The 23709-nt window shown below is 41.2% G+C and overlaps 1 protein-coding gene across 4 annotated transcripts in view; it reads left to right on the forward strand.

The window, feature by feature from the left end:
* The window catches only part of sfswap (splicing factor SWAP), a 189788-nt gene that overhangs the window by 97573 nt on the left and 68506 nt on the right, over positions 1 to 23709 (forward strand). For all 4 annotated transcript variants that reach the window (XM_063074057.1, XM_063074058.1, XM_063074056.1 and 1 more), the window contains exon 13: positions 17040 to 17236. In XM_063074057.1, the coding sequence (XP_062930127.1) occupies positions 17040 to 17236 (197 nt within the window). The remainder of the gene's footprint in view (positions 1 to 17039; positions 17237 to 23709) is intronic.

The following is a 23709-nucleotide window of genomic DNA, read 5'->3' on the forward strand; positions in this document are numbered from 1 at the left end:
CAATGAGAAGAAAGTATGTCCTGGGTGGTGGGGGACCTCTACCCTGGGAGAGGAAAGATCTTCATATGAAGTTGCATGGGGAAAGTGAATGCCATTGGGCAACCAGCCTTCGGCCAAGATGGAAGACTCTGGCGAGCTACTGTCGGCAGCCTATGCTCCAGTAGTGACGGTGGGCTTAAGATGAAGGAGAAGAAACTTTTCCTGAATTGTTGAGTGTGGCTCTTCAGGTTCCTTTGCCTCCTCCCTGATGGTGTCAATGAGAAGTGACATGGTAAAACAGTACAGTATGGACAAAAGGCAGTGCAGTTAGACATTAAGGTAGATCATAAAGCACAGGGTAGATTGTGAAGTCAAGAGTCCCATCTTATTGTACTGTGATTTCAAAGTTTAAAGTATGACATAGTACATCTATGTCACCATATGCAACCCTGACATTCATTTTCCTATGGGTATACTCAATAATAAACATAAATAAAACAATGAAAGACCACTCAATTCGCATGTTCAACCAAAGTGCAGAAGACAACAAACTGCAAACACAAAAATAAAGAAATAATAATAATAAATAAATTAGCATAAATATTGAGAACATGAGTTGAGGAGTCTTTGAAAGTGAGTCCTTTGGTTGTGAGAATATTTCAGTAACTGAGTAAGTGAAGTTGAGTGAAGTTATCCCCTTTGATTCAAGAGCCTGATGGTTGAGGGGTAATAACTGTTCCTGAACTTGGTGTTATGATTTAGTAGACTCACAATAGTGGGGTAGAAGCTGTCCTTGAGCCTGGTGGTGCATGCTTTTAGAATTGTGTACCTTCTACCAGATGGGAGGGTGGAGAAGAGAGAATGTCCAAGGTGACTAGGGGGGGTCTTTGATTCTGTTAGTCACTTAACAGAGGCAGGGAGGAATGTGGAAAGTGTACATCGAAGGGAGGCTGGTTTCTGTGATGTGCTGAGCTGCATCCACAACTGTCTGCAGTTTGAAATGGTAATGTGATGTTTAGGTATGTATAATAGGATTATGCACCGTAATTGTAGATTTATGAAAGGGAATTCACAAATCTCTTAGCTTTTTGAAATTTGAACCAGCAGAATCAAAGTAGGTGTGATGTTTTTAGATCTTGGTAAAGCTTTTGATAAGATTTCTTTCTTATAAACCCCACGCAGACATTGCCAGAGGTTAGAATTGAGCCTGGGTAAAGCAGCAGTAATAACAGATATATCATTCTGTCAACTGCAAGAGGCTATCCAACAAAATTTAGAGAATCTGGGATTGAAAGATATATACTGCCATGAATTCAGGATTGGTTAATGGACAGTAAACTGTAGAATAAGTAAATTATTTTCAAGAGGTTAGGCTGTTCCAGGAGGAGAGATCTAGCCAGCTGAACCCCTGTCTCTTGATTTTAGATAACTGAGGGATGGCCTTGATGAAACAAGGCTGATCGGGCAGATGCAAGGCTGGTGTTCTTTTGGTTCTCTTGCTCTCTTTTGAGCGTCCCGAGCCAAAGGTCACTCAAAGTAAGGGGTTGATCGTTCAATAAAACTAAGACTGTTGGAGCAACCTGGTGGGTTGGGTGGCTTCTCTGGTGGCAGAGGGATAGTCAGGGTGTTGGGTCAGAATCAAAATCAAGTCGAGGCCTTGCATCAGGACCCCTACCTTTATCAGGCCCAAATAAGCAAAAACATCCTTGAATATTTAAATTTCTCTACCCAACAGTCCCTGTGGCAAATTATATTTGGAGACAGAATTATGGATTTCATAAGAATCTATAGAGATGAGACTAGAAGAAGAAAGCAGTGCTGACGTAAAAGATTGGATTGTTATGTTACTGAATGGTGGATTAGATGTGAGGAGCTGAACGGTCTTCTGCTTCTCCTTATGCACACGACAGATTCTGCAGATGCTCGGACATCCAGAGTAACAAGCGTAAAATGCAGGAGGAACTCAGCGGGTCAGGCAGCATTTTGTATTTGCTACTCTGAATCAGAATCAGTTTTAACACCAGTGGCATATGTTGTGAAATTTGCTGTTTTTTTGGCAGCAATACAAAATTTAAAAAAACTATAAGTTACAATAAGAAATGTATTATAAAATAAGTAAGTAGTGCAAAAAGAGAGCAAAGAAAAGTGAGGTAGTGTTTATGGGTTCTTTGTCCATTTAGAAATCTGAAAGGGAAGAAACTGTTCCAGCATCACTGAGTGTGTATCTTTAGGCTGTATCTCTTCCTTGATGGAAAGATAGCATGTCCTGGATGATGGGAATCCTTAATGATGGATGCCTCCTGTTTGAGGCATTGCCTTTTGAAGGTGTCCTTGATGTTGGGGAGGTTGGTGTCCATGATGGGAAAAAATATGTAATCTGGGATAGGTTAGAGGTTTTTCATGTTGGTCCAAGAACCTGATGACAGTGAAGAAGAAGTTGTACCTTGAGACGTGTGACTTCAGGTGCCTGTAATTCATCCTTGATGGTCGCACTGAGAAGAGTGCATGTACTGTGATGTGTGTCTTTAATGATGGATGCTGCCTGGTTCAAGCAGCACCTTCTGAAGATGTCTTGGATGGTGGGCAGGCTAATGCCCATGATGGAGTAGGCAGAGTTGATGATGATTGTTAATAATGGATGCCACCTTTTGGAGGAATCACTTCTGCTTCTCCTTATGCTCTTTCATCATTAGTAGTTGTAGCAGAAGAAGCCAGTCGGTCCCACAAGCCATCCCAACCATTCAATATGATCAAGACTGATTATGCTTGCCTCAAGTTACTCATAGCCCTCAATCCCTTACTTTTTCAAATATCTACTTATCTCCACCTTCAACGTATCTAATGATTCAGAGAATTCCTAAATTCCTTACCATAGTGTTAATCTGGATTTCTGTGTTTGGTCTCCAGGATAGGACATTGTGAATGCTACGGTAATGTGCCTCCCAATGAGCAATGTTTAACCTTAGGCCTGCCACAGCAGCAGTTATCCATTTTAGTAATGTGGCTTAAATGATGTTCTGTAAAACGTATTCAAAGTTCAAAGTACATACGTGTCACCACATCCAACCTCAAGCTTCCTTTTCTTGCGGGCATTCATAGTAAATACAAGAAACACAATGGAATCAATGAAAAACTGCAGCCAACAGGGTGGACAAACAAGCAATGTGCAAAAGATGACAAATTGTGCGAACATGATAGATAGATAGATAAATAAATAAGCAATAAGTCTCGAGAGCAGGAGATGAAGAGTTCTTTAAAGTGACTCCATAGGTTGTGGGACCAATTCAGTGATGAGTTGAGTGAATTTACCTCTGGTTGAAGAGCTTGTTGGTTCAGGGGTAATAACTGTTCCTAATCCTGGTGGTGTGGCACCTGAGGCTCCTGTACCTCCATTCTGATGGTTGAGGAGTAATAACTGTTCCTGAACCTGGTGATGTGGGTCCTGAGGCTTCTGTACCTCCTTCCTGATGGCATCAGTGAGAAGAGAGTATGACCTAAATGACGATGGTCCCTGATGATGGATGCTGCTTTCCTGCAACAATGCTCCATGTAAATGCCTCAGTTGTGGGGAGGGCTTTACCAGTGATGTTACAGTAGGTGGCCTAAATGGCGATGGTCCTTGATGATGGATGCTGCTTTCCTGAGACAGCACTCTGTGTAAATAAGCTCACTGGTGGGGAGGGCTTTACCCGTGATGTTACAGTAGTTCTGCTTGTCAGCTCTGATATGCATGGTGACTTTTCCAAACCAGTAATTTTTCTCCATGAACATTTGCACAGTTGGGGAACACTGAGATGAAAAGCACTGAATCTCTAGCATGGGGTGAGTGTGTATACCTTTATCTTGTCAAGGAGATGATGCTGTTGTGCTTTTGATTTCTAGATATGCTCTCCAGTAATGTGACTGAATCTGGTAAATAGTGTAATTTAGTCAGTGGGAAGTTTAGGTCTAAGTTTAAGGCTTGATATTGGGATTGTAGCTCTTTGTTAAAATAATTGTTGGAACTGGAGTTATATTCAATGATTTTACCCAATTTGAAATTGTAATTGGCAGTAAACTCTCCAAATTGCCGAAGCTTTTTTTTCCTGGAGTTCAGAAGCCTGCTATTTATAAGATTAATTGCAGTGTTGTCCCAGTATGAATTTTACAATTCTGAACACTGAGAAGCGTTGATTGGCTGCAGGATTGTAGATTTGGCATTCCGTCTCTTTTCTCCAGGGCTGTCTGTTTCTCATTGCTCAGAATCTAAAGGTTCTGAATTGTAACAATCAAGGACAATTGTTACATCCAGCAGGCAATAACCTCTGTATCCTATTTCAAATCGTATTCCCACAAACCACGTAAAGAATGGTGATATTTTTGTTTTTTTTTCTGTGTGCTTAGTGAACTTTCTCTATTTGATAGTCTAACCATGCTTGATCATCTAACCTTATTGTGCAGATGCAGTGAGGAATGCAAGTGATTTTTCTTTCTCCCCCAGGATAATGTCAAGAACTGAATGGAGACCTTCAAAGTGACATTATTTGAAAAGTCAGTCAGTTTTTTTACGTGTTAGTTTTTGTAGCAACTCCCTTCAATGTACAGCAGCGCTTTGAGAATAACAAATTGAATATTAAGGAATGAGATGTCTATCTATTAACTAACATATTTTAACAAAAAGATTTTCAGAACCTCATTCTGTGCCTTAAATAGGGACAAATATAGTAACCATTCTCTGTCAATCAGATCATTTTGCGTGAATGCTTAAACATTTACAGGACATGTAAGTACATTAAATTTTTCAATTAATTTATCTCCGTATGAAATGCCTTTCTTGTTCATTCTTCCCAGTGGTTGCTTTCAGAAGCCGGTCACATCCCTCATGATTCAACAGTTTGATCTTTAGTTCCCTGACTCATAGTGACAATGAAACTCGGGTTTCTCAAGAAATTTTGATTGATATGAGTGTTGCATTAGATAAAATTGCTAGGGAGTTCTACAGCATATCATGGGAAATCCTTAAACTGCACATTCAATTCTTTACTGTTCTTAATCCCAACAAGCAAAAGGGGTTCAACAGAAGATCAATTTTTCTAGATCTTTAACTGTTTTGAAGATAGGTCAGCTATCCAATTTTGTCATAGGATTAGTAGTCTTGACACATAACAATAGTACAAATTTTAAAGATTTTCTCTCAGCAGACTGCAATATTCCTAAGTGCTCTGCCAATGGAATGCTAATCAAGTGAACCTAAAATTTTAATTGGATTTACCCACCCCTGGGGTCTGCTGCAAGCATTTTTGACCCATGCTAACAAACCCGCATCTAATTCTCAATAATTCAAATACAAGAATACAAAATACCATAAATTGTGTGAGGCTGTCTGTCCATTGGTCAGGGTCAACTGTGGAAGTTGTATCCCGGCTGTCTACGTGATACGCAAGCCAGGGCAGCACGATATGGAGAGCAAGCTGTTGTCCATGCTGCAGGCTCCCCCTCTCCATGCAGCTGATGATCCAAAGGAACCATTTGACACCAGCGGTGTTGCAGGAATTGCCAACCAGCCTTAGGGACTCCGGCTCTGGATTTTACCTCTATGTTTATTCCCGAAACCTTCCCCATGAGTGGGTATAGTTGCATGGTATCGGAGCTTTGAGATCAGAGTTTTCCTTCCAGATAAGCTGCTAACCACAAGCTCTATCTGTCTGAAACAATTGGTTTTAAGGCACTAGTAATCCGCCTTTGCCCCTTCTCCTGTCAGTAGGACCATTTCCGCCGGGTTTAGTAGCTAAGCCACACGTGAAGGCCAGGAACTGGACTTGGTTGATAGAGGCTGTGTGAGATGCACTACATGGGAGGCTTATCCCCACTACCACTTCTGTGTATCAAAATCTTAAGGAACCCTAAGTTGGTAAAATTTGGAAAACCTGATGTAAATGTGAATGAAAAAGTAGAAAATCCTGCAGGGTGTTAGTCTTGTATTCTGTTTTTAATTAAACAAATTAACAGCTGTTACTGTTGCAGGTGGGGTGAGTGAGTACTGTAAGTGCTTCTGCTGGCACAAGTTGGGGAGGGGTTAGTTGATGCTTTTGCTGCTGCTTGTGTGAAGGATGGGGGGAGAAGGGCTTCGGGGTTTGGTGTTGTACCGTGGATGTACGTGAAGAGTATGAATTTGAGATTGTATACCGCATACATTCTTTCATATTAAATGGACCTTAAACTTTAAAGAAAATATCAAGAGTGAATATTTTCCTTATTTACTGTAAGGAATTTCTTCCCAGATGCATCAGAGGCATGTTTGCCATCTTTTCCGAGACATCCGATTTCATACGGCAATAGGTGACGTGTAATAGCTCTCTTGGCTTTACACTTTCCATTTTGCTGGATTTATGGATTTCCCATGGGGGTTCTTTTAAAGTTTTTTGTATATTAGAGAGAAGCTTTATGCCAGTGACACACAATATATCCCTTGACATCCCTCTGAACTGGGCATTTCACTGTTAAACCACTGAGTCTGAAAAACAGGCCCCTCCAGACTTGTTTGCTGTTCGCGAATTTGTGGAAATATTTATCCCTGGGAATTTGGCAAAATGGTTCATTCTTTTCTGCTTTATGCCCCAAGATGATTTCAATGTCTGTCAGATTATACAGTGCCTTGAAAAACTGTTCTGCTGCCACAACTATTTTCACATCTTACTGTCTCATTTTCTAAATTTAAAATATTTTGAAGTAGTTTTTTTTTGGAGCTAATCTGTGAAACATTGTGCATCAAAATAAAATTCAAAAACCTGTCAACAGTTTAGAACCAAAGAAGTCCAACAGATTAAAAAACAAAATTGTGAGGCTGAGAAAGTATTCATCCCCTTTGTAATTTCTATGTTAACTTTCCTCGGGTGCAATATATTACCTTACCAACTTACCATATTTGTTGATGTAGGAAATTGGAGGATCACCAGTTTTCAATGAATTTATAAGAATACCCCCTCTCTCTGTAAGGTACAACAATATGGTAGATTTTCAACAGACCAAACCAAAATGAAAAGAAGAGCGTTCAAGACAAGTCAAGGAAATGATAATAGAGAAGCACAAATCTGGGGAAGGGTACAAGACCATTTCAAAGGCACTGAACGTACTTGCAGTACTGAACAGTGCAGTCTATCGTAAAAATGTGGAAAAAACATGAAACCACAGACAGACACACTGCCTAGGTCAAGTTACCCCTCTAAGATTAATCACTGGAGAAGAATGGCACTTGTAAGAGAGGCTACTGTGATGCCAACAGTCACTCTTGAGTGAGCTGCAGAAATCAGTGGCTGAAATTCATGGCTCCACAATCTCTAAGGCCTTGCTCAAAAAGGGTATTTATGGAGGAGTGGCAAGGAAGAAGCCCTGGCTAAAAAAAGCACATCCTTGACAGTAAAGACTTTGAAAAGTGTTATTTAGAAGGTACTGTAAAGATGTGGTCAGGAATAAAGTGGAACTTTTTGGCCTAAACCCGAAGTGTTCTGTGTGGTGTAAATCTAATTCTCACATCAGGCAGGTAACACCAGTTCTATTGAAAAATATGGTGGCAGTAGCATCACGCTATGAGGATGCTTCTCAGCACGGGGGTTAGAAATCTGGTCAGGATTGATAAGAATATGAATGCTGCTAATTACAGAGAGACCCTGGATAAAAGCCTGCTAGCCTCTTCCAGAGCAACCATGAAGTGGCTCCAAATAAAGAAAATGGATGTCTTTGAGTGACCCAGTCAAAGTCCTGACCTTAACCTGATCAAACATCTCTAGCAAGACCTCAAAATTGCTGTCCACTACCGCTCCCCAACTAACCTAGCACAGGTTGAACCATTTTGCAAGGGGGAATGGACAAATCTTGCTCCATCATATTGTGCAAAGTTAATAGACTTATCCAAAAAGACCTCTGGCTATATTAGCTGCAAGAGGTAGTTCGACCAAGTACTGAGCAAAGAGGGATGAATACTTTAGAACTGTTGACATTTCAGGTTTTGAATTTTTAGTTTTTTCATACTTTATTTTCCTTACTTTTTGGGGGATTTTACTGTGAAAAAAGGAGCATGTGATTGACAAATAAAAAAAAAATCACTTAAATTGATCAAAAACGCTGGTTGTAATACTCATTTATGTGAACAAACAGTTGGGGGCTGAATACTTTTACAAAGTTCAAAGTTAATTCATTATCCAAATATATATGTAGTATGCAACCCTGCGATTTGTCTGCCCCACAGACAACCACGAAACAAAGGGAAACATCAACCTTCCCCCACGCAAAAAATAAACGAATTTCGCAAATGGCAACAGGAGCATCAACCCCCCCACACACATGCATGCACGCACACACAAACAGCAACAAGAAAGTATGAGCAAAAGCACAGAATATAAAAACACAATTGAAAGAGTCCAGTCAATCTACAGCATATGGGGTTGGTGCTTAGATTGCAAGTTCAAGTTGAAAAGTGAAATAACACAGATGCTGAAAAGAGTAAACAATAGAAATGTGGCCCAGATCAAGCAGCATCATTCCACCTCGTAGGTGATGAACCTCTCAGCAGCTCAATCGCCAGAGTTTGGTGGAGATGGAGCCATTCAGACTTTTAGATTTGAGTGGATTAGTTTTGTAAGTGTCTACAGATACACTTGGATTTGATTACAGTAATTTTGGTTATTGTGTTTACACATACATGGTTGGAAAGCTTGCCTGTAAAGGATTGGAAATTTTTTTTTTATTAAGATGCAGCATAGCTATTGTAAAGGATAAAAACAGACAAAATGGGGAAGGGCTAACTATGGAGCGATGAGGCAGGATCTATCGAGAGTAAATTGGAAACAGATGTTAAAGGATGAAAGCACAGAAGTAATGTGGAGGGAGATTTAGGGACCACTTGTGCTGGGTTTAGGATAGGTTTGTCCCACTGAGACAAGGAAAAAATGGTAGGAAAAGGGAACTGTGGCTGATGAAACATGTGAAGCAACTCGTCAAGAGGAAGAAGGAAGCATATGTGAGATATAAGAAGCAGGAAGCAGGAGGGGCTCATGAGAAATATAGGGTAGCCAGGAAGGAGTTTAAGAAAGGACTTAGGAGAGCTCAAAGGGGGCATAAGAAGGCCTTGGCATGTAGGATTAAGGAGAACCCCAAGGCTTTCCATGCGTATGTGAAGAACAGGAGGATGACAAGAATGGAGGTGGGGCCGCAAAAGGATAAAGAAGGCAACATGTGCCTGGAGGCGGAGGAAGTTGGGGAGGTCCTAAATGAATACTTTGCTTCAGTATTAACAAGTGAAAAGGACCTTGATCAGGGTGAGGTCGAAATAGAACAGACCTGTGTGCTGGACAATGTAGAGATTAAGGAAGAAGTAGTGTTGGATCTTCTTAAAAATATCAAGATTGGTAAGTCCCCAGGGCCGGACGTGATATACCCCAGTTTGTTGTGGGAAGTGAGAGAAGAGATCACTGGAGCAGTAGCTATGATCTTTGAATCCTCTTTGGCTGCAGGGGAGGTGCCGGAGGATTGGAGAATGGCAAATGTAGTTCCCTTGTTTAAAAAAGGTAATAGGGAGTATCTTGGGAATTGTAGACCGGTGAGTCTTACGTTGGTGGTCTGCAAACTATTGGAAAGGATTCTTAAGGATAGGATCTACGAGCATTTGGAGAAGTACAGTCTACTCAAGGATAGTCAACCTGGTTTTGTGAAGGGAAGGTCGTGCCTCATGAGTCTAATTGAGTTTTTTGAAGAGGTAACAGAAGAAATTGATGGGGGTAGGGCAGTGGATGTGGTCTATGTGGATTTTAACAAGGCACTTGACAAGGTCCCCAGGAGAGACTCATCCAGAAAGTTATGAGGCATGGGATCAGTGGAACGTTGGCTGTTTGGATAAAAAATTGGCTTACAGGAAGAAAGCAGAGGGTAGTAGTGGAAGGAAAGTATTCTGCCTGGAGGTCGGTGACTAGTGGAGTGCCGCAAGGATCTGTCCTGGGACCCCTGCTCTTTGTGATTTTTATAAATGACCTGAATGAAGAGGCGGAAGGATGGGTGAGTAAGTTTGCGGATGACACGAAGATTGGAGGAGTTGTGGATGGAGCTATAGGTTGTCAAAGGTTACAAGAAGATATAGACAGAATGCAGAGTTGGGCAGAAAAGTGGCAGATAGACTTCAATCTGGATAAGTGTGAGGTGATGCATTTTGGAAGGACAAGACAGAAGGCTTGTACAGGGTTAATGGTCGGTTACTTAAGAGTGTGGATGAACAGAAGGACCTTGGGGTTCAAATCCATACATCCCTCAAGGTCTCTGCACAGGTTGATAGGATAGTTAAGGCCTATGGGACGCTAGGCTTCATTAATAGGGGGATTGAGTTCAAGAGTAGAGAGGTCGTGTTGCAACTCTACAAATCTTTGGTGAGACCACACTTAGAGTATTGTGTTCAGTTCTGGTCACCTCATTACAGGAAGGATGTGGAAGCTATGGAGAGGGTGCAGAGGAGATTTACCAGGATGTTGCCTGGATTGGAAAACAAGTGTTATGAGGCAAGGTTAGCAGAGCTGGGACTTTTCTCTTTGGAGCTTAGAAGGATGAGAGGGGACTTGATAGAGGTCTACAAGATTATGAGAGGCATAGATAGGGTGGATAGCCAGTACCTGTTTCCCAGGGCATGAATAGCAAACACCAGAGGACATATGTACAAAGTTAAGGGAGGGAGGTTTACGGGAGACATCAGGGGTAAGTTTTTTACACAGAGGGTTGTGGCTGCCTGGAATGACTTGCCAGGGATGGTGGTGGAGGCTAAAACATTAGGGGTATTTAAGAGCCTCTTGGACAGGCACATGGATGAAAGAAAAATAGAGGGTGACGGGATAGTGTGGGTTTAGTGCTTTTTTTTAGGAATATATGGGTCAGCACAACATCGAGGGCCAAAGGGCCTGTACTGTGCTGTAGTGTTCTAGTGTCTAGTTGCTTGTTTGTCCTGTTGGGTGCGGTCTTCCACTGATTCTCTTGTGTTTCTTTGTATTTACTGTGAATGACCCCAGGAAGGTTGTATATTGTGACATATACGTACATGAATGATATGTCCAAGATATACATACAAGATAATAAATTTACTTTGAATCTTGAACTTTCTTTTTCAAGTTACTGAGTAACACAGCACAGAATCAGGCCCTTGGTCCATCAAGATAGTGCTGACCATCTACAATTAAACTAATTCCATGATATTCCTCCCACCTTCCCTGCCCCCCCCCCATTCTACCATTCACCTACACTGGAGGGGCTAATTAACCCACTGACCCACCCGTCTTCAGGAGGTGAGAAGAATTCAGACCACCCAGGGGTTGGGGTGGGGGGGGGTCATGCATTCACAGGACAAAAATGCATACTTAATACAGACAGCGACGCGGACAGGATCCTGGGTTTAAGTGACCTCCATTCAAAGTTCAGAGTAAATTTATTATCAAAGTTACCTTCTTGGACCCTGAGCTCCCAGTGCAGCATTGGCCATCGATGACCTCCTGACTCCATTGTCCAAGGTTGATGTTAAGTCAATGTTTCTGTAATCCATTGTATCCACTGTACAGGGGATTGACCTATACAGCTTCACCAGAGTCTGTTGGCTGGCTTTACCCGTTTTCACCTCTCATGACAAGGGGGCGTAGGGTTGGGCTTTGAGAGGCATCAAACTATGTATATATCACCATATACTAGCCTGAGAATGTTTATTTATTGATTGATTGATTGAGATACATCACAGAATAGGTCCTTCTGGCTCTTCAAGCCATGCTGCCCAGCAATCCACAGGTTTAATCCTAGCCTAACACAAGACAATTTACAATGACCAATCAGTCTACCAACTGGTATATCTTTGGAGTGTGTTTTACGAGATTGATGCCAAGTAGTGCAGTTGCATATCAGATGTGGCATCTCTATTTGGACAGCTGTGACTGCGGGGGTAGGGTACAATATTCCCGACTGTTTATGAAGTCAGGCTTTTCTTTTCATTCACTTATGCTGTCCAAGTAATGAAGCACCAATTGCAGTCTTTACCGACTCTGCGTGAACGTTCTCAAGCTATTGTATTGTCGGTTCAGTAACCATTTAAAAGTTGAATTAATAGTGGAGCTGCATGAGTTCTCCTTACTAAATTAGATTTTTATGCACTTAAATGATTATACTGATTGATCTGTGATGTTTACAAATTGAAATATGAAATTTTCAGGACTAATTGTTTGGAAACATCAGCATCCATTTAAGTTATTGAGCGGCAACCGATTTCCCAGATGAACGCTATTTGCATTGTGAGTTAGTGCAGTGCCGAATGTACAGATGGAAATGGCAATAATTATTGATTTACTTGGTTGTAAAAAATCCCATCTTCTCTTCCAGAGTGGCTGCAGAAAATATTAACCCCAGTGGTTCCAATTAAGAGTGTTCTTTGGCTAAAAGGTTAGATTGGAAAGGCTGAGGTTATTTTGAGTACAGGAGATGGGAGATCCAAGCTGGCTAGATCTTTCACAGTAAATGGTAGGGCACTGAGGAATACAGTAGAACAAAGGGATCTGGGAATACAGGTCCATAACCTGTTAAATGCCGTAACAGGTAGATTGGATCGTAAGAAAACTTTTGGCACGTTGGCCTTCATAAATCAAAAGTATTGAGTACAGGAGATAGAATGTTATGATGAAGTTGTGCAAGTCATTTGTGATGCCTAATTTGGAGTATTGTGTTCAGTTTTGGTCACCTACCAACAGGAAAGATGTAAATAAGGTGGAAAGAGTACAGAGAAAATTTACAAGGTCTGGAGGACCTGAGTCATAAGGAAAGATTGAATAGGTTGGGACTTTATTCCTTGGAATATAGATGTACCACCCTCTAGCTTTTTCTTTCTTTTTAAATCTTTTTATTGAATAAGTATACAAAAAGGTAAGCCATATAGACACTAATACACTGTTAGAATATAATAAAATTACAGAAGATATTAATGCAAAAAAAATACTACAAACAATGTAATTTAAACATAACATACCAAGGTAACGTAATAGTATACTAATTTTATATATATATCAATAGAGAAAAGGAAAAAAAACCCCAAAAAAAACCCACCGTGCAACTAACTAAAAGCAAAGCAAAGCAATGGGCTAACTTGAAACCAAACAGAGTTAAACTTAAAATCACGTCCTCAATCCCGACCTCCATTAAAAACAGTAAAAAAAAACAAGAAGGGTATATATTACATTAAATGAAAATATTGAATAAAAGATCTCCAAGTCTGTTCAAATTTAAATAAGGAGTCATAAAGATTGCTTCTAATTTTCTCCAGATTCAAGCATAATATCATCTGAGAAAACCGAAAAAAGGTAGTTGGAGCATTAAGCTCTTTCCAATGTTGTAAGATACATCTTTTCGCCATTAAAGTAAGAAATGCAATCATTCTACGGGCTGAAGGGGACACCCTCTAGCTAAAGAAATTCCTCCTCATCTCTGTTCTAAGTGGACTTCCCTCTATTCTGAAGCTGTGCTGTCTGGTCCCAGACTCACACATTGTAGGAAACATCCTCTCCAAATCCAATCTATGTAGGCCTGTCAATATTTGATAGATTTTCAATGAGATCCTTCCTCATTCTTCTAAACTTCATTGAGTACAGCCCCAGAGCCATCAAACGCTCCTTGTATGTTAACTTTTTTTGTATAATACACATAGTAAGTTCAAATTACTTCATCTTCCACATGCTTGTGTTACAACCCCTGGGATTTAATATTGACTTAAACATTTCATGTAAGTACTCCACCTCAAAGTTGCTGGTGAACGCAGCAGGCCAGGCAGCATCTGTAGGAAGAGGTGCAGTCGACGTTTCAGGCCGAGACCCTTCGTCAGGACTAACTGAAGGAAGAGTGAGTAAGGGATTTGAAAGTTGGAGGGGGAGGGGGAGAAGTCTTCTCTAACTTCTGCTAAGGCCCCACCTCCCCCTCGTACCCCATTTGTTACTTATTTTTATGCACACATTCTTTCTCTCACTCCCTTTTTTCTCCCTCTGTCCCTCTGAATATACCTCTTGCCCATCCTCTGGGTCCCCCCCACCCTCCTTGTCTTTCTTCCCAGACCTCCTGTCCCATGATCCTCTCGTATTCCCTTTTGCCTATCACCTGTCCAGCTCTTGGCTCTATCCCTCCCCCTCCTGTCTTCTCCTATCATTTTGGATCTCCCCCTCACCCTCCAACTTTCAAATCCCTTACTCACTCTTCCTTCAGTTAGTCCTGACGAAGGGTCTCGGCCTGAAACGTCGACTGCACCTCTTCCTACAGATGCTGCCTGGCCTGCTGCGTTCACCAGCAACTTTGATGTGTGTTGCTTGAATTTCCAGCATCTGCAGAATTCCTGTTTGCGTTTAAAAAGTACTCCACCTACTGTTTTTCCCAACAAATGTGGTGTCCCTGTTTCACCTTGTCCTTATGCCACTTTGTTACCTGATAACCTTGGGCTGCACCCTGTGTTCTGGGCACAGCCTCAGAATAGAGGGACGTCCATTTAGAAGAGAGATGAGGAGAATATCGTCAGCCAGAGGGTGGTGAATCTGTGGAATTCATTGCCATGGAAGGCTGTGGAGGCCAAGCCATTGGGTATATTGAAAGTGGAGGTTGGTGGGTTATTGATTCATCAGGGTGTCAAAGGTTATGGGGAGAAGACAGGAGAATGGGGTTGAAAGGGATAATAAATCAGCCAGAATGGAACGGTGGAGCAGACTTGAGGGCCGAATAGCCTGATTCTGCTCCTATGTCTTATGGTTTCATTTTCCATCTCTCTTCACCTTGTGTTTCCAGTCCTGATGAATGATGGAACCTGATTGCTGTTTGGCTTTCTGAACTGTTTCCGCCATTCTTCAATGACAGATCATGTCCTTGGTTTGAATATATTTTCTCCTGAATTTCCAAGAAGCAGTTTATCAGACAGAGCTCGTACTTAAGTGGCCAATTAACTTAGTGATTTGAGGGCTGCAGACACACTTGGGAGAAGGCTAAAGGCTGAATATAGAAAATGGGATTAGTATAGACAGGTAACCGATGACAAGGACAGACACATGGGCCAAAGGGCCTCTTTCTGTGCTGTGCGAATCTAAGACTCCGTGATACTAGAAGGTTGATGTCATTGCCCTTAACTAGAGGGTTTATTGCTTCACTTCTTCTTAGTCCGTTACCCCTCCTGGAGCAAAAGCCGCCGACAGCAGCTCGCCAGAGTCCCCTGTCCTGGGCCAGTCTTTCAAATTGACCCTAGCTTGTAGCCCATGTTTGAAGACCCTGCCTCTCCCAAGGATGAGGTCTTTTGAGCTTCTGTTGATGTTTCTGTAGTACTGGTTTTTCCGGGATGGGGTTGCTAGTGTTATGTTTTGTAACTTTAAAACCTTAAACTAATTCAAAGGAAGAATCAGGAGTCGAGGAATACAGATTTAACTCTGTGTTTACTTTGAGCAAGATGTGCATGTATCACGTGGTTGTGTGATGACGTGCAATTTGTGTATTTTTACATGTAACCCATAATTTGAAGAATACACCTCTCCATGCTCAGAACACATCATCAGTGATATAGCTGGGGCCATCGGGTGCTTTGGATCTTTCAACATCAGGCACCCTCACCCAGGAGACCCAGCCATAGTTGATCAAGCCACGACTTGTGTTCAGGTAGCAGGTCATGGCTTGATCAACCATGGCTGGGTCACCTAGGTGAGGGTGTCTGATGATAATGAATTGTTAGAATGCTTAATCTATCTATCTATCTATATATATATAGACACACACACACACACACACACACACACACAAACACAGTTACTCCAATATTACTGAAACATTAAACACACAACAGCTAGCCTCCATACCCCTCTCTCCTCCTTTTGCAGCCAAGTTTGGGACTATCCATGGTGGAGGTCTCTGTACTGACCAAGATAAAAGAGTTTTCCATTCCAACAGTGAAGCTTGGTTTAAACTAGGTTCTCTGTGGCAGAGGGATATCTCTCACACCTTTGTCCGCTGGTTGAACTAATAAACACCCAGTATTGGTATCCATTCTGAAGTTTTGTTCAGTCCTTTGGAGACTCCACTACTCAGAGGATCAACGGGTTCTCTGATCTTGTTAGTGGTTGAGTTTTCACCAAATCAAAGATATTATGTCTAATTTCTTATCTTCATCTTCTCAGTAATTCATTAGCTTGCTAGAATTTGTACTTGCTGATTGCAATTTGTATGCAAAAATGTAGAAATCTGCTCTCTGGCATCGAGCCGTTTTTTAATCAAATGATTGCTAAATTATCCACAATCTATAATGAAATGCAAATGTACACAACTAATTAAAGATTCGTATGTTTAGCTTGTAAAATCCTGGCAATTGAGCTGATAATATATCTAAATATTTGTGTTTTAAATTTTAATTGCTGTCCTATTATGTGACTAAGAATTTACACTAATGTTTTGTACATCAGTTCTATCTTAGTGTCACCAGTTCTTCTATTAAAGGTGGAGCTCTATGCAAACTATAAAACAACATATGTATTTTTTTTAAAAAGGAAACAGTTGTGTATTTTTTTGGCTTCATGCTAAAAGTTCTAGTTGCCCACTTTTCCTGTTCTAAGGTGTTACTCCTCCACCATCCTATATTCCATCTGGGTAGCCTCCAACTCAGTTTCTCCTTCCAGTGAACAAATTCCACCCCCCACCCCCCTCCTGTATTCTCCACTGACTTTTTACTACTCTCACCTGCCTATTACTTTCCCCTGGATCCCCTTCGCCTTCCCTTTCTGCTATTGTCCACTCTCCTCTTCTATCAGATTCCTTTCTTTTCAGCTCTTCACCTTTCCAGCCTCTAAGCTTCACCTATCACCTCAAACTATCTGCCTTCCCCTCCCTCCTTTACGCTCTCAGTACTGATGAAGGGTCTTGGTCTGATACGTCAACTGTTTACTCTTTTCTATTAATGCTGTTAAACTTGCTGAGTTCCTCTGTTATTTTGTGTGTGTTGCTCTGGATTTCCAGCATCTGCAGAATCTCTCATGTATAAGATAATTAGTGCTTTCTGTTGCTCCTTGCAGCTAAACAGAAACTGGAGGACAGACTGGCAGCAGCTGCAAGGGAGAAGCTCGCACAGGCTTCAAAAGAATGCAAGGAGAGGCAGCTGCAGGCGGAACGCAAAAAGAAAGCTGCACTTTTCTTGCAAACCTTGAAAACACCCATGCCTTCTGGAGAAATGGAAACTGCAGCCACTGAAGAAACCTCCCAGAGCATACAGGTCAGCGGAGATCAGTAAACACTGCATGTACACTATATAAAGTAAATATATAGATATTTCTTTTCAAGCCTCCTGGTCAATCTCAAGCTTTGAGTCTGACTTGGCATTTCTTTCTTTATTAATAACCAGCATAATGCATTTTTTTTCTCTTGTTAAATGCCATAAAACCTGCCCTTAAATTGAAGCTTATGAATAATATTTTTATTTCAGAATTAGTTGTTGACTGTTCTATATTTTTTTATTTATTCATTTACGGAATGTGGGCATCGCCAGCAAAGCCAACACTTACTGCCCATCCCTAGTTGCCCTTGAGAAGGTGGTGATCAGTTGCCTTCTTGAACTGCTGCAGTCCCTGAGGTGTAGGTACACCGACAGTGCTGTTTGGGAGGGAATTCCATGATTTTGACCCAGTGACAATGAAGGAACAGTGATATGTTTCCAAGTCAGGATGGTGAGTGACTTGAAGGGGGATTTCCAAGTGGTGGTGTTCCCAGCTATCTGCTGTTCTCGTCCTTCTAGATGGTAGTGGTCGTGGGTTTGGAAGGTGCTGCCTTAGGAACTTTAGTGTGTTGTTGCAGTGCGTCTTGTAGATAGTACACACTGCTGCAGTTGTTCGTCGATGGTGGAGGAATTGGATGCTTGTGGAAGGGGTACCAATCAAGTGGGCTGCCTTGTACTGGATGGGGTCGAGCTGCTGAAGCGTTGATGGAGCTGCATTCATCTAGGCAAGCGTTCCATTACACTCCTGACCTGAGCCTTGTAAGTGGTGGACAGGCTCTGGGGGTGAATTGCACGCCGCAGGATTCCTAGCCTTTGACCTGCTGTGGTAGCCACGGTGTTTATATGGCTAGACGTTAACTATATGTTAAAGTTCAAAGTAAATTTTATTATCAGGATACATATATGTCATCATACATAACCCTGAGATTCATTTTCCTCTGGGCATACTCAGCAAATCTATAGAATAGTAACTATAACAGGATCAATGAATGATCAGCCAGAGTGCAGAAGACAACAAGTTGTGCAAATACGAATATAAATAAGTAGCAATAACTAATGAGAAAATGAGATAATGAGATAAAGTCATTAAAAGTGAGATCATTGTTTTTTTGGGAACATCATAAAACAATTAATAAAACAATATAACATAATTTTATGTGTTCATAAGTACATACTGAGAAAAGATCATTTGGCCCAAGCATCTTAATCTTTCCAGAGTTCCACTTATCTTTTATTGGTGCTTAATTTATGCAGAACTACACTGGTCCCAAAAGTAATTGAACAGCACTCTAGGGTGTTCTTGTTCAATCTCTGTGTCCCACTGCTGACTGCGCGTTTGCCTTTTGTTTTCTTTCTCTTTCCCCAGTGGTGTCTCGTTTAGTAGAGGATCTGTTGTATAGTACAGAATTTCCATCTCTCCATACCTACTGAGAATCAGAATCAGGTTTAATATCACTGGCAGCTTTCGTGGAATCTGTTGGTTTTGCAGCACTAGTACATTGCACTATATAATAATAGAGAAAGAACTATAAATTACAGTAGGAAGTATTCAAAGGATTCAAAGTACATTTATTATCAAAGTATGCATGCAGTACACAACCCTGAGATTCATCTTCCCCACAGATGGAGTCTGTTATCTACATTCTGGTGGTGTGTTTCTGGGCTGATTGGGTGATCTGGCGCTTTGCTGTCTCTGGGAGGTTTCCACGAGGCAGCAAGCAAAGTGTGTGGCATGAAGTCCCGGAAGCCTGGAGATGGGATGCGAGCCCGTGATTGACTCCATCTCTCACAGATCAAAGCGCTGAGGAAGATTGAAATCATCAAAGGGAAAGGGAACAAAGAAGAACCGTGGAACCCATTCAAATAAAAATATCATTCTCCACCACCTCACATGCAAGAAAAAAAAACAAATCACACAAACAGCAACAAAATAAATGAGCAAAAACAGAATGTAAAACACAAAATCAAAAGGCATATCTCAGTGTTCATTATCTGCAGGCCACCCCAATTCAACAATCACGCAAAAATAGCAACAGAAAAAAGGAGTGACCGGAAAATAGAACACATCATAAACTTGAATGAGAGTCCACAGTGCACAAAGTGCGTTGATTAAACCTTGCTCTGGAACCATGCTCCGACAGGATCGAGGGAGGGAGAGAGAGAAATCGCTCAACGCAAGGACCTTCCTTCAGCAGCATTGAACGAGAGTGAGAGAGAGAGGCTGGTAGATGGCGCTGAACACCTTTCGATGATTTCAGTCTTCCTCATTGCTTTGATCTGCAAGAGATGGAGTCAATCATGGGCTCGCTTCCCATCTCCAGGCTTCCTGGCCTCCCTGCCACCCACTTTGCTTGCTGCCTCGTGGAATCCTCTCGGAGACAGCAAAGTGCCAGATCACCCAATCAGTTCGAAAACACACCTCCAGAATGTAGATAATGGGCTGTAACAGCAGCAGAACCATATCTGAAGTAAAAAGATGCAAAAGAAGTGAAAGAAGCTGCTCTGTGAACTGTCTTGAGGATGTTGTCTTTGGTAGTGTTGTTCGCTGGCGCCACCTTCCTTTCGGATATTTTCTGATATATAACAAATTAAATTAAAAAAGGAATGCAAAAAGAGAGAGAAAAAGTATTGAGGTAGTGTACATGGGTTCATTGTCTACTCAGAATTCTGATGACAGAGGGAAGGAAGCTGTTCCTGAAACATTGAGTGTGTGTTTTCAGATATATAACTCTAAATACCTAACTCGAAACTCCTTACAACACACACAAAATGCTGAAGGAACTCAGCAGGCCAGGCAGCATCTATGGAAAAAAGTGCAGTCAATGTTTTGGGTGGAGACTCTTCGCCATCCCTTCCAAAGGGTCTCGGCTCGAAACATCGACTGTGCTTTTTTCCATAGATGATACCTGGCCTGCTGAGCTCCTTCAGCATTTTGTGCGTGTTACCCAGATTCCCAGCATCTGCAGATTTTCTCTTGTTTGTGATTTGTTACTCCTTAAGTGCTTTTTGCATGTGTATGTACATTACACAAAGCATGTATTGTTACCCAGTTACAGCCTAAGAAATGCAATAAAAGATATGTAGATATTTGACAGCTCAAATACAAATGGACTATAATGTATTCTCTCAAAAGAGTAATGACGGGTATTGTTTTTGTTTGCTGAGCTTTCATTGAAACTGGAAATATATACGGTGGATTCTGATGAATTGGGCCATGAGTTAATCAGGGCAGCAGCCTATTTAGGACAACTCTTAAAGAACTAAAACAAACCAAGAATTCCCTCTGTTTATTTGGGACATTATGCCGTTTAATTGGGGCAGGAGACTGTTGCCGAACAGTTTCTAACTAGCGTCAGACACGTGCACCTGTGTGGCTGTTAGACACTACACTGTGCTTTGAGCAAAGAGTTTTTAAATGGCGTCAGTTGCTTGTGTTTGTGTTCAAAAAGCAGTAATAAACAGTAAGTCAATTCAGAACTGTTTTGCACACTGGTTTCAAACATTCAGCTTGGGGATGCCAGAAACAGCTGGGAGTGAAAGTGAAACAATTTCGCTACCTAACAAGTTAGGAACTATGAAGAATGTGAAAATATCAACAATCATCTCGAATGTTACAATGAAAATGAAGATTTGGAGGATGCAATTGTCGACACCATTGTATGAACTCAGTCCATTATCTGCTCTAGGTGTCTGTGCTGATTTTGATCAGTTAGACAATCAAAAGAAAACGTACAGTTATACTGGATCAGTCCCTCCGTCAATAACAATTAAGAACTAATACATAATTTAATAATACTGTACACAAACAAGAGAAAATCTGCAGATGCTGGAAATCCAAGCGATACATGCAAAATGCTGGAGGAACTCAGCAGACTAGACAGCATCTATAGAAAAGAGTACATTCGGACCCTATGGCAGGACATCAGTGAGAACTCTTGTGAACAGGGACATCACATCGAAACTAACCATTATATCTCTGGGTTCAGCTGGATGTTGGTTATCATTATAACAAAGTAAGTCAAATTCATGATGTGATGCTCACAACCCGCAACAGAGGGAGACAGCATGGTTGTTAAATGCTTCGGGAGCTCGTAAAGTCTTGGTGGTACCAGCATCTGAGGTAGAATTGTCTTGAATATATCTGCTGGCAGTCCCGATTTCTTCAGTAAAGCAGAGGTCATCCCGCTTCTGCCTCTCTCCCTTCACCTTTTCCCAACTATGATTCCCTTCTCCCTACCCTCTTTGTACTCTCAATAGAGACCTGTATCAGAATCAGGTTTATCATCACGTACATATATCATGAAATGTGTTTATTTTAGTGACAGCAGTACAGTGTAATACATAAATTTACCACAGTACTGTGCAAAGGTCTTAGGCACCCTAGCTAAATATATATGTGCCTAAGAATTTTGTACAGTAATGTATGTAAGTCAACTCTACCTAACTGCAGAATATTAGCAGTTTCGCACAACACACACAAAATGCTGGAGGACCTCTGCATGTCAGGCAGCATCTATGGAGGGAAATAAACAATGGCCATTTTGGCCCGAGAACATACTCTTCGTAGATACTGCCTGATATTGTGTGTCTGTTGCTCTGGATTTGGAGAACCTAGAGGGGCTCTTGGATTTATTATCAGCTGTTTAGTATCTGTTCCTTTTAAAGACTAGACTGAACCTGATTCAATGAACATACAACTTCATCTGCCATCTTCCGTTTCTTTCCCATGCACCTTACAGTTATTTCACAAACTTTGCATTGGTTTTTCATGGGATTCCTCACCTGTGTGCTTGGATTAGATTGAGTTCTTAATGATAGTCATCCATTGTGTCTGATGAGTTTATCAAGTGGAAAACCGTTGCACTGGGGCAGTTGCGCTTCCTCAACCTTGGAAATCTGGGTCCAGTGGTACAAGTACTCATGACCACAACTGAGGTCATCCTTGGTTGCACTGGATGATCGTGATTTTGTGCCTCGTCATGCCCTTTGCTCTCAATGGAGCGTTGCAGTACAGCGTTCCTGGCCGTTGGATCTCATGTAGATCTCATCCACTCAGTCCACCTGAGCTGACTTCACATAATAGGACAGGCATGTCCCTTTCTCAGTGGGATAACCCTCACCTGGTTTAGCCCACCTGTCAAAGAGGTGTATCAGGGTGTGGCCACTGTTGCATGAGAGCAGCAACTTGGAGCCACGGGTGAGAGTTGAGTGTCTGGTGGGATCCAAAGGTGAGTGAGCTGGCCCAGAATGAACACGACAAGCCCCTTCATCAAAAGTGCTACCCCTCTCTGGACACCCCATACAACCCGGGTTCTTAATAACTTGATGTAAAACTGTTGATTTTAGCCTCTGTGGGTGTCAAATTCCACTCCAAGTCAAATGGAATTTCAAGACTTTATTGAACTGTGAAAAAATGCCTACTACTGCAGTCACCATGAAACCATGTGGTATCAAACTGGTTGAATGTGGAAAAGGGTCCAGTCACATTCCTGGGAGATTACTGGCTGCTGCTTTGACTTTCTTCAGTCCTTTGTGTAGTAAGTGGAAATGGAACAACGGCTTGCACTTGTGTATCAGTTTTCCTACATCATAGGTGCATGGCCACACAGTAATTGAAGTCTCCTGTACGTATAGCCTAGTTGCCATGCAGTTGGAATAAAGACAGATGAAAAAAGTTTATGAAATGTGAAAGTTTTTTTTTTGTTCTGCTGTATTCCATTATACATTCCAATTAATAAAATCAAAAGTATGTGATTTTTACAATTTTCATTCTACATATATTACAAAAAAAAAACATTTAGTATGCTGTGCAGTTTTCAGGCCTTGTAAATATTTCCTGCTCAAAGCAATGGTTGGTCCACGCAGCTGAGCAAAAATGAGAAGAAATGCTAGTCCAGAGCCATGAAAAATTGTGAGATTTTTTGATTACCATGAATGTGGTTTGAGGAGAATCTTCCTGTAGTACACAACATTTCCAGTTTTTAAATAATTTAGCAATCTGAAAAAGCTATCAACTGCTTCATTGGCACAGTAATAATTTTTTAAGATGCTAAATTTTTTTAAACTTCAAATCTATTATTGCCGCTGATCTAATATTTTTCCAGTACTTGAAACTTGTTGATTAGCCTAGTGAGCAGTTCTGTTTCTGTTTTTAGTATTCCATCCTTTCATGAGCAGCTAGCACATTTGCATTTTTCAGCAGACTTCTATAATAGATTTTGCTCGTGGACTGTGGAAGACAGGTCTTCATTATTTTAGAAAAACTATCGTGGATTGAATAGACCCTTTATATTGCCTCAGACTATACTACATTATTCAGCAGTTTTCTTCTCTTTACAACTGCATAGAAATCTGTTCAACCATTAAACCACCTCTTGTTTGACAGTCACCAAATGTACTATCTTCTATTTTCTATTTTATTTCTCCTCCCCCAGTTTTTTTGCTCATTTCCCCCATTAATCCTTTTTTCTCTA

This window comes from Mobula hypostoma, chromosome 21, assembly GCF_963921235.1.
Source record: "Mobula hypostoma chromosome 21, sMobHyp1.1, whole genome shotgun sequence".
NCBI classification, from domain to species: Eukaryota; Metazoa; Chordata; class Chondrichthyes; order Myliobatiformes; family Myliobatidae; genus Mobula; species Mobula hypostoma.